This window comes from Helianthus annuus, chromosome 3 (genome assembly GCF_002127325.2).
Source record: "Helianthus annuus cultivar XRQ/B chromosome 3, HanXRQr2.0-SUNRISE, whole genome shotgun sequence".
Lineage (NCBI taxonomy): Eukaryota > Viridiplantae > Streptophyta > Magnoliopsida > Asterales > Asteraceae > Helianthus > Helianthus annuus.
In genome coordinates this window covers 175442846-175461325 of record NC_035435.2, presented here as the reverse complement: position 1 = coordinate 175461325, position 18480 = coordinate 175442846, and the positions used below count along the sequence as shown (strand labels likewise).

At 40.2% G+C, this 18480-nt stretch overlaps 2 protein-coding genes across 2 annotated transcripts; both read right to left on the bottom strand.

Annotated features, from left to right (window-relative positions):
• Positions 1-589: 589 nt before the first annotated feature.
• Positions 590-16987, bottom strand: LOC110931112 (pectinesterase 2-like). Its single transcript, XM_022174519.2, has 3 exons — positions 16842-16987; positions 16323-16621; positions 590-1080 (listed from the first exon to the last, which is right to left on the bottom strand). The coding sequence occupies exons 1-3, from the start codon at positions 16930-16932 to the stop codon at positions 688-690; spliced, it is 783 nt and encodes a 260-aa protein (XP_022030211.2). The 5' UTR covers positions 16933-16987; the 3' UTR covers positions 590-687.
• LOC118490575 (probable pectinesterase/pectinesterase inhibitor 17) lies at positions 16932-17718 on the bottom strand. The gene is made up of 2 exons (XM_035988288.1): positions 17003-17718; positions 16932-16938 (listed from the first exon to the last, which is right to left on the bottom strand). Exons 1-2 carry the CDS (start codon positions 17716-17718, stop codon positions 16932-16934), a joined length of 723 nt encoding a protein of 240 aa, XP_035844181.1.
• Positions 17719-18480: the final 762 nt, after the last annotated feature.

Here is an 18480-nt window from a genome sequence, read left to right as displayed (position 1 = left end):
TCTGTTGGCTAAATTTATCCTAGGTTTTACATGTGTATAATTTTACTGGTTCTCTCTTTTGGGTCACATTGTACTTTTCGTGTTTTTTTTTTTTTTTTGCTAGCTTAGTTCTAGCCTTCTTAGCCGGCATATCGTATTTACCATCTTTTATTTGGTTGGTTTGGACACGTCTTGAAACGCCCTAAACCAGAAGGTCTCAGTTAATGGATTTACACTTCGAAAAATAGTCATATAAACTAGTCATGTAAAAGGAAAATAGTCTTTCATGCAGCATAAATTTAACAAGAACATCCATTAAAATCATACAACTAAACTAAATAGTCAGAGTAAGTAAAGTGTTGTATCCACAAGAAACATACAATTAGTATTACATGTTTCATTTCATTGTGAAAAGTAAAGCATAAAAAATGATTTGGTTGAATTAAACTGGTGTTAAACTAAATTGCAATCGAATCACTTTATATTATACACTATTACACACCTATTTACAAATGATTTCACCCTTAATAAACCCATAAAGAATGACACTAATTCTTTTACAATAAAAATAAAAAATAATACAATCTTTGCTATATAATGATGTCGGATTTTTTGAATAACCGATCACTTATTCTTGAGCTTCAAACATGCAACTAATAACCAATTCAATATATGTCACCTATATAGGTAATATATCTAACGAGTGGATTAAAGTCCAGAAGTGAAGGGTACGTTGGTCGCAGGCAACCATGAACCACCGGCAATAAAGTTTCCAACTGTGAACTTTGCAGCCTCAGTGGCACTAGTGATCACACGGTAGCCCTTCCAGTTAACTCGTTTTGTGGTTGATGAACCCGGGCCCGTGTTCATGTACTCTCCATAGTACAACGTGTCCAACGCGAAGTTTCCACTCCATGGCATCCAGCCCGCAGGATCCACAAGACCATCAAGGAATGTTTTCATATACACGGTCCTTGAATATTGCTTCCATGGCCTGCCAAGATACGTCTTAACGGACCCCGTGGCCCCTTTTAGGTCTGAGGCGGCCATGACACGACAATTATGGATTGATATTCCTGTGTTTTGATTTGGATCATGTAGGTCCGTGTTTCGAGATCCAAACCGTGATTTTCATGATAATGTTCATAGATGGAAGAAGATAGAGATGATAAACAAACAACTTTGCATTAATCCGGTAGTAAACATTACAAGTCGGCCCGATTACATGGAAACCGAACTAATACCAAAGAAGTATACATCCGGGGAGAAACCAAGTGGTGATTTCTCCCGGTGAGGTCTCAAACCTCCTATCACTCTCTTGCACACACTTGTGCTCTCACTCTTGTGTTGCAAATGACAAGGTGTTGGTATTTATACCAAACACAGGTTGCACGGTCGAAGGATTAAACTGACTGGTCGATAGATCATCTGTCGACCATCCAGCTTTCGAAAGATACACACATACCTCGAAGGATGCCATATCCTTCGAGGTCCATCTTCAACCTTCGATGGATATCTTTCGAGCTCATCGAAGGATACACAATCCTTCGATGCCTTATCCTTCGACACCAACATTAAACAACCATAATTTGTCTTGCAACCACACACGGTCAAACGAATAACCCTCTCGTTTGACCACTTCAAACGAGCGGGTCTATACACGTTCGATAGACCGTTTCACTAACTATTACAAATTCAGCGTAAAATAATAACTAATCTATTCGACAAGCATCGGACACAAAATCTGCATCAACAAATTCCCCCTTGTCCGTTGCTGTCGAATGCTGAAAATGCAACTGCAATCAATCTTCAGTCAAGTATTCATCTTCTCTGTGTTGACAAATTCCCCCTTGACCGATGATCCAGGTAAGTAGTATCTTGATGCTCATTGTATAATATTTCCCCCTCAGAGTACGCGCATCCGTGTTGAGTGTTGTGCAATTTCCTCAAAGGACTCAATTGACCGATCTTCCGCTGATCTTCCAATACTCCAACCGGCATTTGATAAGGGTTCCATTCTTTAACAACTGCATCAAGTCTTGATCTTCAAGCATACTACATTGATAGAGATTTCTGGTAAACTATCTTCTGTAAACCGTCTTTGTGGAATCGACCAAGTAATGCACTTTTCTGTGCAAAACATTCCACGCAGAACCCCCTTGTCTCACCAGAAAATCACAAACTCTACCACCTGTGATTGCATTTAGAATTTTACCGAAGAAATTCAACAAATGAAAATTTTTATCCCCCCATTTCTTTGGTAAGATCTCTAAACCTTAACAGATTCTTTCCACTTCAAAGAAACTGTTGGTGCACTTGTGTCTGTACTTTGTCTGTATTCGGTCTGTATGTAACGATGTCCTGATTTGAGTTGTAAGTTGACCAAGTCAACCATCCTCCGGTTTGACTTGGACAACAGTTGAAAGATGTTCTGATCGAAGGATAGCCTCGAAGGATACACCTGATCCTTCGAGGTGATCGAAAGATATGGTTCGACCATGGTTCGACCATTAGACCTCGAAGGATGATTCTTCGAGGTCCATGCTGATCTTTCGTGTAACATGTGGTCGACAGATGATCCTTCGGACCATCTGTCGAATCCTTCGAGCAGACCTGCTGAGCTGGGTATATATACCCATGCATGTGTTGAGTGTGATAGAGTTCTGCCATTTTGCACCGAGAGATAGAGAGTTTCTTTGAGAGCATTCTGTCGGAACTCACACACACACACTTGAGAGTTTACATGTTAGATTTGTAAACATTGTGCTTGTAACCGAAACCTTCATTTGCATTAATACGACTAGTGTTAATCGGTGAATCTTTGTGTGATTGTGTTTATACTTGTCTCATCCCGGTTTGCCTACTAGCTTGGATTCCGCACTCGCTAGTGGGTTGGTATAACAAGGTATAGGTTTGTTCTCGATCCTCCGAGAGGGACCTACAAGTGGTATCAGAGCCTCGCTCTTTACCTTGTTTAAAACCGGGTTTGTTCAAGTGTTTGGTGTGTTTGAACACTTGGTTTAGCACCCGTTTTTGGTGGTTTTCTTGCTTGTTTTAAACTGAAAAACGGTTTCTAAACCTTCGGGAGTGTTCAAGGTTGGGTTGGGTAACTTGAAAAATTGTTTTTAAGTAACTTGGTATTTCCGGTCAAGTTCCGATCAAGGTTTCCGGTGACTAGTGTGAAGATAAGGTTTTCCTTTTTAGGCAATCTTTTTAAAGTTGGTGGGAAAGTACGTCTGACCATACCTTTTGCCGATAGTTGACCTTACCAACCTGTCACCTTTTCACCAACCTTTCACATCAGATCAGATTGTGTCAGAGCTCTCGAAAGATATCTTTCGACATCGAAAGATCATCCTTCGATATCTTTCGACCAAGGAGGGCTCGAAAGATTAATATCCTTCGACCCATCCTTCGAAGTCTGAAACATATCCTTCGAGAAAGGAATCTTTTCGAAAGATTAGTGTCCGAAAGATTAGGATCCTTCGTATTGGTGAATCTTTCGAGATCTGTTATTCGAAAGATAAAGAGTTAACTCGAAAGATAAGGATCTTTCAAAAGGGAATCCTTCGAGCTCTTGAATCTTTCGAAATCATTGTTCGAGAGTCAACAGTAATCTTTCGAATACTGTTGATCCTTCGAACAATAAATCGATCTTTCGACTGTGATCTGTTTATTGTTAACAACTTTCTGTGATTTCAGATCTTTCGACCAGGATCTTTCGGTTGTGTATCTTTCGGATCATTCTTACTTAGCATTTATTTTGCTTATCTATCATGAATCCGAGTTGGTGGGGAAGTCCGGCTCCAGACAGTGGAAAATACATGAATACCAGTCAATCTCCATCATGGGCCGAATCTCCGGTATCTACATCCTCACAAACAAATGCCACTCCAGCTGGTCAATGGGCGTTTGTTTCAAATCAAACTCCGAGTATTCAAAGTCTTCTACTAAGCGAAAGTGAAACCGGAAGTTTGAACAGGCCTCCAAAGTTGATGCATCTTCATGAATATCCAGGATGGGTTGATCGTTTTCATACATACATTCTTGGTCAAAATACAGAGTTGTGGTTGCGGTTCATTACGGAATTCGATCAAACTATCGAGGTTGCTGCTTCTTCGACAGCTACATTTGCCGATCTTCCTGATGATCAAAAGAAGACGTATGACTTAGAAAAGAAAGCATACGCTATTCTCACTCAAGCACTGAGCAAGGATATTTATCATCAGTTCGTCAGTTTCAAGACTACGAAGAAGCTGTGGGATGCATTGAAGACAAGAGGAGTAGGTAATGAAGCCACACGTCAACTACGACGAGATCTATTGAAGAAAGAATTCGATGGCTTCACATGTATGGATAAGGAGTCCTTGGGAGATATGACAAGCCGTTTCTATCACCTGCTTACTGAGCTGACAAACTTTGAAGTCACAACGACTCCAACAGAGGTGGTAAAGAAGTTTGCCGATGCATTGCCTCCTCAATGGAATAACTTCCTAGAAATCTTGAAGTACAACGGAACGTTGAGAACTACAAATATCAACGATTTCGTGCAGCTTCTGGAGAACAAGGATCAGGAAGAAACGTTGAAGGCAAAGAGAGTTGCAGTGCCACAGAATCCAGAGATGTATTATGGCACCTCCACTTCTTCATCTGCAAAAGCCGGTTCACATGCTCCACTTCAAACGGCGTTTGTCACAAGCACGGATATGTATGGCAATCCAGTGCAAGTTCCTGTAAAGCCGCCTCCAACCACAGATTTGTATGGAAATCCAATACAACCACCTCCTCCTCCTCCTGCTCAACAACCTCAATATGCGTGTTATGGAGGAACATCATCTGCTGCAGGTCAACAATCAAAGCCAAATACAGTACAGCTCGACACGTCAAGCTTCTCTAAAATCAGTGTAGAAGTAGCTAAGGAACACATGGAGCTGCTTAACACTGTAGTGAGCGCGTACTGTGGGTTAATAGAAGGTCAGATTGGCAACATTAATCTGACACAAGAAGATTACAGGCAGATTGATAAGGAAGAGATGGACTTGATGGACATCAAGTGGGCCTTTGCGAGTGCTGTGAGAAGAGCAAAGGATTGGATGGAAAGTACTGGCAGAACCAGCTTGGAAAGTAAGCGAGACACCAAGTATGGGTTCGATAAGCAAGCTGTTAAGTGCTTCAACTGTGGTGAACGGGGCCACTTTAAACGGGAATGTACAAAGCCAGCCCAGCACGGGAATCAAAACCCCTTCAGGAACCAAGGCAACCAGCAGAACAGAAACAATGATCGTACATTGGTGCCTGTCAACAACCAAACCAACCGAGCACTTGCAGTTCAGGTGGATGAAGGTTGTGACTGGTCAATCCAGTTGGGTGGTGATGCTCCTGATGGAACAGCATGTTTTGCTCAGATTGTGAAGGAGCTAGTTCACACCAGTGGTGGAGAATCTTCTGCCAGTGGTGATGAATCGTCTGAAGATGAAGACTCCTCTGGATACAGCAGGAGTGTTGATGAAGAATCATCCAACTCTGATGATGATCATGTGGGTGAGACATCTAATGTTTCGGATGATATTGACATTGATGAACTCTTGGGGGAAGCTGTAGCAGAAACTCAAAGAAGATCTATTCTGGTGGATCAAGCTGCTTACTCTTCGTCTTCTCTCCATTCAGCCTTTATGGCTAATGTCGACGGTTCATCAAGTCAGGTATGTGTCGATGAACCCACTGCTGTTAATTGTGATGAATGTGCTAGGTTGCATGCTAGATGTGCTGATCTTGAGAAAAGTATGTCTGAGTTGCAAGGCAAACATGATGCTTTACAAGCTAGTTTGTTTGACTTGCAAGACAAACATACTACTGTGAATGAGAATTTGAGTGACTTGCGAAGTAAGCATGACGCTTTGCAAGAGAAATATGATGTGACCTTTCTCCACAATCAGAAATTGACTGTGGATCTCTCAAAATGCACAGAAGCTAACATGTTTTATGAAAACCATGAGAAAGAATTTAAGTCAGTAATTGAAACATTAAAGAAGGATAAAACAGAACTGACTAAAATGGTTTCAAGAAAACAAACTGATATTAATTTGTATATATCTCGCCTTGAGAGTATGCAAAAAGAGATGGCTTGTGTGAAAACCGAAAGTGATGCGATCCGACTCAAGCTAGACAGTTATTTGAGCTCTAGCTATGTGTTAGATCACATCATTGACGTTCAGAAGGAAAAGAGAGATGTCACATGCATAGGCTACAAGAAGTGTCCACCACCAGTGAGACACAATTATGATGCCATGCCTGATGAAGAGGACAGAGTATTCTTTGAACCTACTGTGCCTCTGGATGTTAAGGAGTTTGCTGCAGGACTCGGATACCAAAAGGAAGTATCCTCAGATTCAGATGTGTCAGCAGATACATTTGTGAGTGCTGAACAGAATCAAGATCCTCCAGTTGTGATTGAGGATGCTGATTCGTCTGATGATGAATCTGATGATACTATCCCAGCAAAGTCTGATGCGGTAGCCAAAAATGAGGACATACCTCTTGAGAATCACATTCTATGTGATCCCCCTGTTCAACCCGCTAAGACTGTTGCAACTGAGTCCTCGTCTGAGAAGGAGTCGGAGAGTGTGAATTTGCTGTACACTCTAGTTGGTGACGATAAAATTTACTCAGACAAAGATTTTCCCATTAAGAATGTTAATCAATCCTTAATCTGCAAAGTCTTTGAGAATTCGACGAGTAAGTTCTTGGGAAAGGCAGGACCTAAAGTTACAGTTACACAGTGTCCTCCTATTCCAAAGGCTGAAATTCGAAAACAATTTGGTAACAAGAAATTACCAACAGTGCCAACACAGCAGAATCACACCAAACCCAAAGGTAAAACACCGGCTCAAGCTAACAAGAAGCCGAACCAAAAGAAGAAGAAAAAGGTTAACTTTGTGAAATCGACGGGAACGGACAAAATTGAAAAGTTTGAAAATCAATCTAACTTAGATTTTGTCAAGAAAGCTATTGTCGAGAAAAGAAATGAACCAAGTAGTTCAAAACCTAGTACCTCGGGTTCACAAAGTTCAACATCATCGGCTAGACGATCACATGATTCTTCGGGGTTTGTAGAACGAAGATCATGTTTTGAGTGTGGAACCATTGGGCACATTATTAGAAACTGCCCATATCTTCATAAGCAGAAAGGAAAGGTTGATGATCCCCGTGGCAAAACTGACCGTAAGCCAACAGTTTCCACAAAACAAGATCCCCGACTTGTAAAAGAAAGGGAAAAGAAACAGAAAAGGCAACAGGTCAAGAAAATTGAAAAAGCAATTAAAACTGATGTGGTTCAAAAACAATCTGTTGCTGTAAAACCAGAAACTTCTACAATTTCAAACAATCAAGAAGTTAAAATTTTAAAGAAAGATTCTGGTAAAACAAAACAGACTTGGAAACCAAAAACGGTTACTGAATCAGGGGGACCATCACAATTCACCAACCATCAAAGACAAGAAGTTATTGTCATTGATGAAAATGGAAGACCCAAGACCACAATGGCTTGGGTCCCCATCTCCAACTAATTCATTTGAGTTCATGTGCAGGGTGCTTCAGGAGGAACTATCAGTAGTCATTGGATTGTTGATAGTGGGGCATCCAGGCACATGACGGGCGACATGAAGCTTCTCTATGACGTTAAATCTATTAGAGGAGGTTATGTTGCTTTTGCTGGAGATAAAGGTGGATACATTACGGGTGAAGGAATGATATCTAACGGGATTGTCAGCTTTGACAAGATCAATTTTGTGCAACAACTTGATCACAATCTTCTTAGTGTTTCTCAAATTTGTGACAAGAAATTTTCAGTACACTTTGATGCTAATGGATGTTATGTGCTGAAACCCGGCTTCAAAATCCCAAAAGAATGGATTCTCTTGTCGGCTCCAAGGATAAATGATTTGTACGTCCTTGACATGAGCCAAGCTATTACTACGTCTGCACAAGCAACTTGTTTCGTTTCCAAAGCCACAGAAAAAGACACTATCTCTTGGCACAGACGAATGGGTCACATTCACTTACGCAAAATGAATCATTTGGTTTCAAATGAATTGGTGAATGGTGTACCTCTCAAAAATTTCCATCTTCAAGACATCTGTGTTTCGTGCCAGAAAGGAAAGCAAACAAAGAAGAAGCACCCTACAAAGAAGATCAACACAGTGGCAGTTCCTCTTGAACGTTTGCACATGGATTTGTTCGGTCCTGTCAAGCACAAGAGTATTCGGGGTGATCAATACTGCCTCGTGGTTACTGATGATTATTCAAGATTTTCTTGGGTTGCGTTCATGGCACACAAGAGTGAAACCTTTGGCATCATCAAAAACTTGATCATTCAGATTGAGAATTTGTATAAGTTGAAGGTTAGGCGGATACGTAGCGACAATGGTACTGAATTTAAAAATCATTCCATGACGGAGTTCTGCACTTCAAAAGGTATTCTTCATGAGTTTAGTGCAGCTTATACTCCTCAACAGAATGGTGTCGCTGAACGTAAAAACCGCACATTGATCGAGACTGCTAGGACAATGTTGGTAGAGTCACAGTTGCCCATTCCATTCTGGACTGAAGCTGTGGCCTCTGCATGTTACACATTGAACAGAGTCCTTACAGTCAAAAGACACAACAAGACCTGCTTTGAGCTTCTTCAAAAACGGAAACCAGATTTGTCTTATCTAGAACCGTTTGGAGCTCCATGCACAATCATCGATCCTAATGGAAAGTTTGGGGCAAGAGCAATTGATGGATACTTTCTTGGGTATGCCACCCCTAACTTACGAGTCTGGAATCTAGAGACTAAAAGGGTCGAAGAATGGTCTGAGGTCAGAGTACAAAGGCACACTTTGCCAGTCAAAAATCCGGGTCAACCTTGGATGTTTGAGTACGATGACTTCTTCAATTCGATCAATGTTGAAGCCGTTGAAGAAAATGCTGCGGCTAGGATGTTTTTCGAGAGTGACAATGCAACAGTTTCACCGGTGGTTCGTCCAATTCTTGTTAATCAAGAACCATCTTCTTCGGTGAACAACAATACTCTCAACAATGAGGACTTTCATGATGCAAACGAATTGAACGAATCTTCAGAGGATGATGAATTTCTAGATGCAGATCAGGAAGCTCCTACAACAGCAGTTCATGGTACTTCAGAGGGTACTCCTCCAGTGGATACACATAGAACAGCTGAGACTACTGCATCATCCTCTTCGTCAATTCCGGGTCTTGAATTGGTTGTTGATCTTAATCTTAACAACCTGGGTATAAATGTTCCAGTTCCAGATAATCCAGAAACAAGGATTCATAATACCCATCCTCAACAAAACATCATTGGAAATGTGCAAAGTGGCGTACAAACAAGAAACATGTTGCGAAACAACAACAATGCAGGCTTGTACGCAGCTATTCGAGAATCCGGGCAACAAAATGACTGGTCCTTCGCGTGTTATGTCTCACAAGAAGAACCAAGAACATGGAAAGAAGCCTTGAAAGATAGTGCTTGGGTTGAAGCAATGCAGGAAGAACTGCAACAATTCCAGAAGCTGGGTGTCTGGAAATTAGTAGAGAAACCTGCTGGATACAAGAAGATTGGTACCCGTTGGGTTTTCAAATGCAAAAAGGATGACCGCGGAGTTGTTATCCGAAACAAAGCTCGTTTAGTCGTTCAGGGTTTTCGTCAGATTGAAGGGATCGACTACAACGAAGTCTATGCACCAGTGGCACGTCTCGAAGCAATTCGAATCTTTCTAGCCTATGCGTCCTTCAAAGGATTCAAGGTCTATCAGATGGACGTGAAAAGTGCATTTTTACATGGTGTGGTTGAAGAAGAGGTGTACGTCGAACAGCCTCCAGGTTTTGAAGATCCTATCCATCCCGATCGGGTTTGGTTGCTAAACAAAGCTCTTTATGGTCTTCATCAAGCACCACGAGCTTGGTATGCAACCTTATCACACTACCTGCTGGAGAACGGTTTTCGCAGAGGTCTTATCGACTGTACTCTTTTCATCAAAGAACAAGATGGAGATCTTCTTCTGGTACAGGTATACGTTGATGACATTATTTTTGGTTCTACTAATGATGTCTTGTGTAGGGAATTCGAGCGCATTATGCAGGATAAATTCGAGATGAGTGCTATGGGGGAAATGACCTTCTTCTTGGGCCTACAAGTACAACAAACGGAGTCTGGGATATTCATCCATCAGACTAAATATGTTGGTGACATCTTGAGCCGGTTCCAGATGTCTGATGCAACGCACATTGGTACCCCATTGCCAACTAATCACGGAATTACTCCAGACTTGAAGGGAGAAGCTGTTAGCCCTTCTATCTATCGCGCCATGATCGGATCTCTCATGTACCTCACAGCATCAAGGCCAGACATAATGTACCCGACGTGCCTGCTTGCTAGATATCAAGTTAACCCGAAGGCCTCACATCTTGCTGCTGTTAAAAGGATTTTTCGTTATTTGAAGGCGTACCCTGACACCGGTCTGTGGTACCCTAGGGATAATAACTTTGAATTGGTAGCTTTCAGTGATTCTGATTTTGGCGGATGCAAAATCGACGGCAAATCCACAACGGCTGGATGTCAGTTCTTAGGAAATCGCCTAGTCACATGGCAGTGCAAGAAGCAGACGTGTGTAGCTACATCAACATGCGAAGCTGAATACATTGCTGCCTCAAGTTGTTGCTCCCAAGTTCTTTGGATCCAACAACAGATGCGGGACTACGGTTTTGAATTCCTAACTACTCCTATTTACGTTGATAATTCTGCTGCTTTAGATATCACTAGAAATCCTGTGCAGCATTCAAAGACCAAACACATCGAAATCAAATATCACTTCATACGTGATTGCTTTGAGAAAAGGCTAATCGATGTTGTTAAGGTCCACACCGATGACCAACGTGCCGACTTATTTACCAAAGCTTTTGACAAATCAAGATTTGACTTTTTATTATTGGTAAACGGCATTAAGGTCAAGCAAGAGTAAAACCAACATCGGAAGATCATTTTTGTAAATACCTTTGTGTTTTAAATTTATCTTGGTTTATTGATTTTAGGGGGAGTAAATTCAAAAATCTGAAAATCCAAAAACATCGAAAAATTTCAAAAAACACAAAAACAATAGAAAAACAAAAATGAGTTTCCTGGTGAGCAAAAGAGAAAATGATAGTACATCAGTGGTCTATCCAAACCTCTTTAAACCTTAAATGAAAAACGATAAGCAGCTCTATATAAGATGTATCGGTAGGCTCACAATCATTTTAAAGTGTGCAGGGTGATATAAATCTTAATCGACTGAAGACCAGGTGGGAACCACTCATTGGCATATGGTCTTAGTACCGAAATTTCGTTTGATAGATTGCCGAGGTTCTGAGATATTCGGTCTTTATGCTGCTTATCATCTGGGTATCATGGTTGTATCTTTTACCGAAAAATAACGGGGACGCAAGTCTAGATCTTCCATGATACTATACATACGTGTACATATTGCATACTGCATTCGACCTCAATAAGTGATAAACAATCACATGTCCAAAACAAATAAGTGATAAAATATCACATTTTTCCGGGTGTCAAGTTCGTCTCTCTGCTGTACGGAAGTACTGACCTGTTCACGGACTTGCACCCGTGCCCTCATGCATACGAAAATCAAGTTCCTCATCAATAAGTGATTATATCACAAAGGGCTTGTTTTCAAAACAAAATAAGTGAGTATCTCACAATTTATACGGTCAAACAGATGATAATCAGTTTACTCACCGGTAAGATGAACTCTCGTGCATACCTTGATACGGGAATGTGTCGTGATGTGGATGAACACCGGTCAGTAAGTATAAATCATACATTAACGTATCCTCTAAACATGATTACATCTGATAAGCTGAGCTTAAGTGGACAACAATACCGATGATTGTTATAGGATGCTTATCTTAATGTTAACTAACTGAACAACAAGAGTGTTTTGGCATGACCGTACACTGATATGATTCTCTTACCCTCGAAACTCGCAAAAAGAATGTCTGTATATATTTATTTACTGCTTAACTTTTATTATTTCTTTTAAACAGTTTCGTCGTTTGGTGCATATCAGCACGACATTAGCGGTGATGTCGTTTGATAACACTCAAAGGATTTTAACTTGTTGTCTTTTAATCTCAAAAATACCAAAAAGATTTTAGGTGTGTTTTAATATAAGCTTTATAAAAGCCAAAAAGATTTTATTTCTGTTTTATTTTCGATCGTACGATGTTGGAGCTCAAGTCTTCGTTGCCTGAAACCTGAACGAAAACCGAATTGACTAAATCTTCATAAACGGTCAAAAATTTGCATGTTTGAAAGTTAAAACTAAAATTGACAAATTTAAACTTTCAAACTGTCGGACGGTGTTTGATTGTGACATGGTCATTCGTGTGTCATTTGTTTATACTATATTCCAAGCAGTTGTTCTCATTATGCGTTTAGATTTCTTGCATGTGCAGATTCTAAAGGCTAGGAGAACATGGTCGATGACAAGCTTTGGAATGAAGACACGACAAGAAGGCACTCAAGTGATGAAGATGATCGAGTTGCCGCTGGCCATCATCAACACCACAAGGATCTCACTTCATAAAGATAAAGTCTTTTCACGAGCATAACTCAAGGGGGAGCTTATGTTAAGGGGGAGTTTGTCAACACACTTCCTACATGATACGGGTAGTTTGTTGATACACTTTCTACTTTCAAGACGTGAAGACTTTGAAGATCCTCCGACATTGAAGATTTGTAAGGACGTCAGAGTTTTGGAAACTCGAAGACCAAAGACCGTCGAAGTCCAAGACGAGTCTACATTTATTGGAAGACAAAGACAAAGCTACAGCCAAGGGGGAGTTTGTTGGTGCACTTGTGTCTGTACTTTGTCTGTATTCGGTCTGTATGTAACGATGTCCTGATTTGAGTTGTAAGTTGACCAAGTCAACCATCCTCCGGTTTGACTTGGACAACAGTTGAAAGATGTTCTGATCGAAGGATAGCCTCGAAGGATACACCTGATCCTTCGAGGTGATCGAAAGATATGGTTCGACCATGGTTCGACCATTAGACCTCGAAGGATGATTCTTCGAGGTCCATGCTGATCTTTCGTGTAACATGTGGTCGACAGATGATCCTTCGGACCATCTGTCGAATCCTTCGAGCAGACCTGCTGAGCTGGGTATATATACCCATGCATGTGTTGAGTGTGATAGAGTTCTGCCATTTTGCACCGAGAGATAGAGAGTTTCTTTGAGAGCATTCTGTCGGAACTCACACACACACACTTGAGAGTTTACATGTTAGATTTGTAAACATTGTGCTTGTAACCGAAACCTTCATTTGCATTAATACGACTAGTGTTAATCGGTGAATCTTTGTGTGATTGTGTTTATACTTGTCTCATCCCGGTTTGCCTACTAGCTTGGATTCCGCACTCGCTAGTGGGTTGGTATAACAAGGTATAGGTTTGTTCTCGATCCTCCGAGAGGGACCTACAGAAACTGTCGTCAAATGTTCACCAATTCCCTCCACTGAGCGGAACTGTCATCAATCTTCATTGAATGTTCTCGGTTCCGAAAATTCACGAACATGACTTTCTTCTTTGCATAATCTAGTTGAATAAGAACGTCCCCTGGTACCCCGTAGGATCTGACTTGTATCCCCCCAAAGACCAAAGACTTTGTGAACTCGTTAGGACCGGTATAGACGTTCCAGGTTCATACGTTCGTCTTCAAATGCGAGAATATGACAATAAACAAAATCCTTTCGAACATTTCCGAATAACCGGTAACAATCATAAATACTGATGCGCGGAAGCGAACATATCGTGTTGTTTTTGGCCCATAATAGTCGCGTTACCATTTTTGCCATTGCATCGGTAACCGTGACTACCCCACAATTTTTCAAACATCAAGTTTTCATCATCTCTTGTTTTCATCATGCTGCATCACCCCGCACGCTCCCAAATTCATACGAATTTTGACCTTGATATTTAGAAGCGCGATTTGAATCAACTCCGCGAATACCCATTTAGTGATCCAAAAAAGAAAATCAAGAACCACATCAAAACTCAAGTCCCACAATTTAACTTCTAAGACTCCATACTTAAATATAAATATAAGAAATCGGCATGGCCCATAAATTGAAGATGCAATACCAATGAGCCAATAAATTAATTATGTCCATGCAAAACTCTTATACTTACAAACATCACCACGTCATCTTAGCAAGTGGGCCCAAGAAATTTTTTTTTTTTTTTATTTTTCATTTTTTTTAAATTGCACACCATCCATTTGAGTTAATTCATACCATTAATCAACCACTTTTATCTCTTTCTTCGATACACAGTGTCCATAACCCCAAAAAAAAACTTTTGAGCTGTCACCCACTTGGAGCTGTTCATTTCTCTCATCAACACCCATTTTCCCCCAAAAGTCAACAACATGTCGACATCCATCTGTTAAAGCTGCAAACATCATCTTCTTTATTAATCAGCTTTCACTCTCTTCGATACCTTCTTGAATAACCAAAATTCTCTTCTAAATTTCTTATATACACAGATCAAAAACTTGAAGCCAACCTCCATTAACCGAAACACAAGCCGCTATTCTTCATGTCAGAGAACAACAGTAACAGTTCTTTCTCTCTCTCTTCGAAACATCACAACTGGATCCTTCGAACCATCTATATCTTTCGAAGTTGTTGTCTTTCGAAAAAGAATAGTTGATCTTTCAAAGTTGTGAGGAGGTTAAGATTGAGCTGTCGAGAAATTGATCCTTCAAAGTTTTCTTATGTATCCTTCGAAGTTGTCAAAGGATAACAATGATGTATCTTTCGAAAAACAAGGATGACCCATCAACACATGGGCTGTGATTGGGTAGTATGGGCGGCAACTATCAACCACTCAAATGGGCTTTTATCTGAAAGTGGGCGGTGCATTGGGAGGAGATTGAGCCACAATTTTTTTAATGGGAGCGGTGCCTTTTGTTTTTGTGAATTTTTTTTTTTTTATTTTTTATTATAAAACCGTTTGTAGTGGCAAGACATAAAGTGGCTCCTTCGAAACAAGACAAAAGTGATCTTTCGAAGTATGAAGATCTGTCCCTTCGAAAACTGTTTGATGACCCTTCGATTAAATTGATGACCTTTCGAATTTTTAATTTGACCCTTCAAAAATTTGTTGGTTGACCCTTCGAAACAATCAAATAATCTATCGAAAATTTAAATGATCTTTCAAAGTTTTTGAGGGGCAAAAGTGATCTTTCAAAATTCTCAAGATGACCTTTCGAAAGGATAGATGATCCTTCGAATTTCTGTCTGATCATTTGAAATCTTTCGAAATATGAAGATGATATGAACAACAAGAACACAGCAACTGTTCAAATCTGCAGATTTATGAAAACACTTCGTAAACGATTTTTGATGAAGGAAACTTGAAGATTTAGGAGAAAAACATAAAACCCAACACTCGTTTTATCACAGATCTGAATATTCGGGTCCAGATCTGAGTTTTTCTCATTTTCACCATTTTTACATCTTGAACAAAAACCCACAAAAATCACAGATCTAGAGCACATGTGACTTAGTAAACGGTTAGTTTTACTAAATCGGGCACCATGGCTCTGATACCAATTGTAGGTCCGTGTTTCGAGATCCAAACCGTGATTTTCATGATAATGTTCATAGATGGAAGAAGATAGAGATGATAAACAAACAACTTTGCATTAATCCGGTAGTAAACATTACAAGTCGGCCCGATTACATGGAAACCGAACTAATACCAAAGAAGTATACATCCGGGGAGAAACCAAGTGGTGATTTCTCCCGGTGAGGTCTCAAACCTCCTATCACTCTCTTGCACACACTTGTGCTCTCACTCTTGTGTTGCAAATGACAAGGTGTTGGTATTTATACCAAACACAGGTTGCACGGTCGAAGGATTAAACTGACTGGTCGATAGATCATCTGTCGACCATCCAGCTTTCGAAAGATACACACATACCTCGAAGGATGCCATATCCTTCGAGGTCCATCTTCAACCTTCGATGGATATCTTTCGAGCTCATCGAAGGATACACAATCCTTCGATGCCTTATCCTTCGACACCAACATTAAACAACCATAATTTGTCTTGCAACCACACACGGTCAAACGAATAACCCTCTCGTTTGACCACTTCAAACGAGCGGGTCTATACACGTTCGATAGACCGTTTCACTAACTATTACAAATTCTGCGTAAAATAATAACTAATCTATTCGACAAGCATCGGACACAAAATCTGCATCAACAGATCAATCCGACCTTGTGCGGTCACAGTGTTTGTCTTGTTAGGCGGGTTACGGGCGTAAATGTTGCAATTTTGAAAGACCACAGCCGCATTGTCAAAAATAAAATCAACTGTCCCGTATATGTCACATTCTCTATAAAATTGTCTGTTGGAGTGGACATAAAGTGTGTCTTGGTAGCCTTCGAAGCTGCATTGGTAGAAAACTGAGAGATCGGAACCACTCCGAAGCGCCACCGCCTGGTGGTTTTGTGGCCCTGCGGTGTTTCTAACGGTGATGCCACGACCGATAAATCCGTCTCCCACGACAACTGATTTTATAAAAAAAAAAAAGAATATTATAAACCAATGTTGTAATATAAATAATGTACAATTGTGTTTGTGTAATTTCTTTTCCCTTTTAACAATGTTACTTTTTTGAAGAAAATGCATGTTTAAGGTCAACCTGACTTCAATCACATAACTTATGGTAGATTTAGTTAATTGATAAAAAAAAATGGTATTTTTGTGTGAGTAATTGAACTTCCTTACTTAGAGTGGCTGAATTGAAAGTGGTAGCACCTCCTCCAACACTTTTGCTACCGGTTATGATGGTTTTTCCAATACCATCTCCTAATAGCATTATGTTCTTCAACTTTGTACCGATTTCAATATTCTCCTTGTAAGTACCTGCCTTCACGTATATCACATACCTACCACTACCAGACCTTTTTGCAGCAGCCGCGATAGCTTCTCCTATTGTCTTGTAATTACCCGAACCATCTTGAGCCACCACAACATTTGCCTGAGACGCAGGATTTGAAGATTGTAACAGCTTGCGATCTCCTGGTTTCACCCAAGTTGGGAACCCCCCTTTCTGGTAATTATCCGGTGGAGATCCTCCTTCTTTATTCATGGCCAAGGTATTGCTAATCAAAGAAGACACGTTATTGTTCATTAGCGGCAACATGTAGCCATCAACACCAAGCTCTTGGAACCCAGCTCTACACGTCTCTAGATTTGTGAGAGCCGTGCTGAGCCAGGTTTGCATCTCGTATTGGTTACACGGCTTGTGAGGATCAACAGTCATGTTGAGCCTTTCAACTGTGTGTTCATAAAGCTCAATGCAGTCATCCCATGCAGCCTTTTCAAGCTTGTTACGACACTTTGGGCCAAGCCCACGAGTATTCGACTCAGCGTGTTGCGCCCTCTCTAGGGTCACTTTTAATAAGGCCTTAACGAAGTCAGGTTTTTGTTTGATCACCGGACCTGAATAATATTGATTGTTGGCTAAGAAGTAGTTGCATGATTCTGGGTGTGGTGTTTGACCACACCATGAAGTAATCTCCAAATCATTGTATCCGTAAGCAGCTACCAGAGGTAGAAGAAATGAAACTAGGGTTGCAATAAATGTAAAGGTTGTCGTCATCTGATCAACAAAGCAATGAAAATTGTTAACAAAAAGATTGGTGTAGATAAAGCTGGTTTTTGTTGTTGTTGTGAGTGTTTGCATGCAAAGGGTTGGTTTATATAGAAGTAGAATCCAACCAATTAAGGGGGTGCACCACCTGGCACTTTCCTTCCCTTCATATGTAGTCAGCTGGTTAATTAGGTCCAATACAAGAAGACATGCTAACTTTCCATTATAAGTTAATTAGTCGTACTGATTTTAATTTTATTGTGTTTTAAATTTGTATGAATAGAACATATTTTGCATGTGGTGTGCTAGCTACAATTGAAGGGGAGCACACGTAATTTGGTAAGTCATCAAAATGATGCCAAAAGTTTTTGGAGGAAGGAGGTTGGTTTTTGAATAACCTACAACCACTTTTGAATATTATTATATATGTTCTAGTGGATTTTTCAAATAAATCACTTTTTGTCTTTCAATCTCTAAGACTAGTGGGTATGGTTTGGCTCGTCCCCATGGGGATGAGCCTCCACGTAGGCGGTTCATGAGGGATGAGCCAAATTGAAGATGGAGGGGGATGGAGGATGGGGCCCCACCACATATTTTTTATTGTTTAATTCATTTTAATTGTTTAACTTTTATTTCTTTAACTTTTATTTTTTATAAAAAGTATTCAACATTTAAATAAAAATACTACATAAAGGAAGATAATAAAATCCATTACATAACATAAATAAAAATTACATAACCTAAAAAATAAAAAATTACGCTACCTAAAAT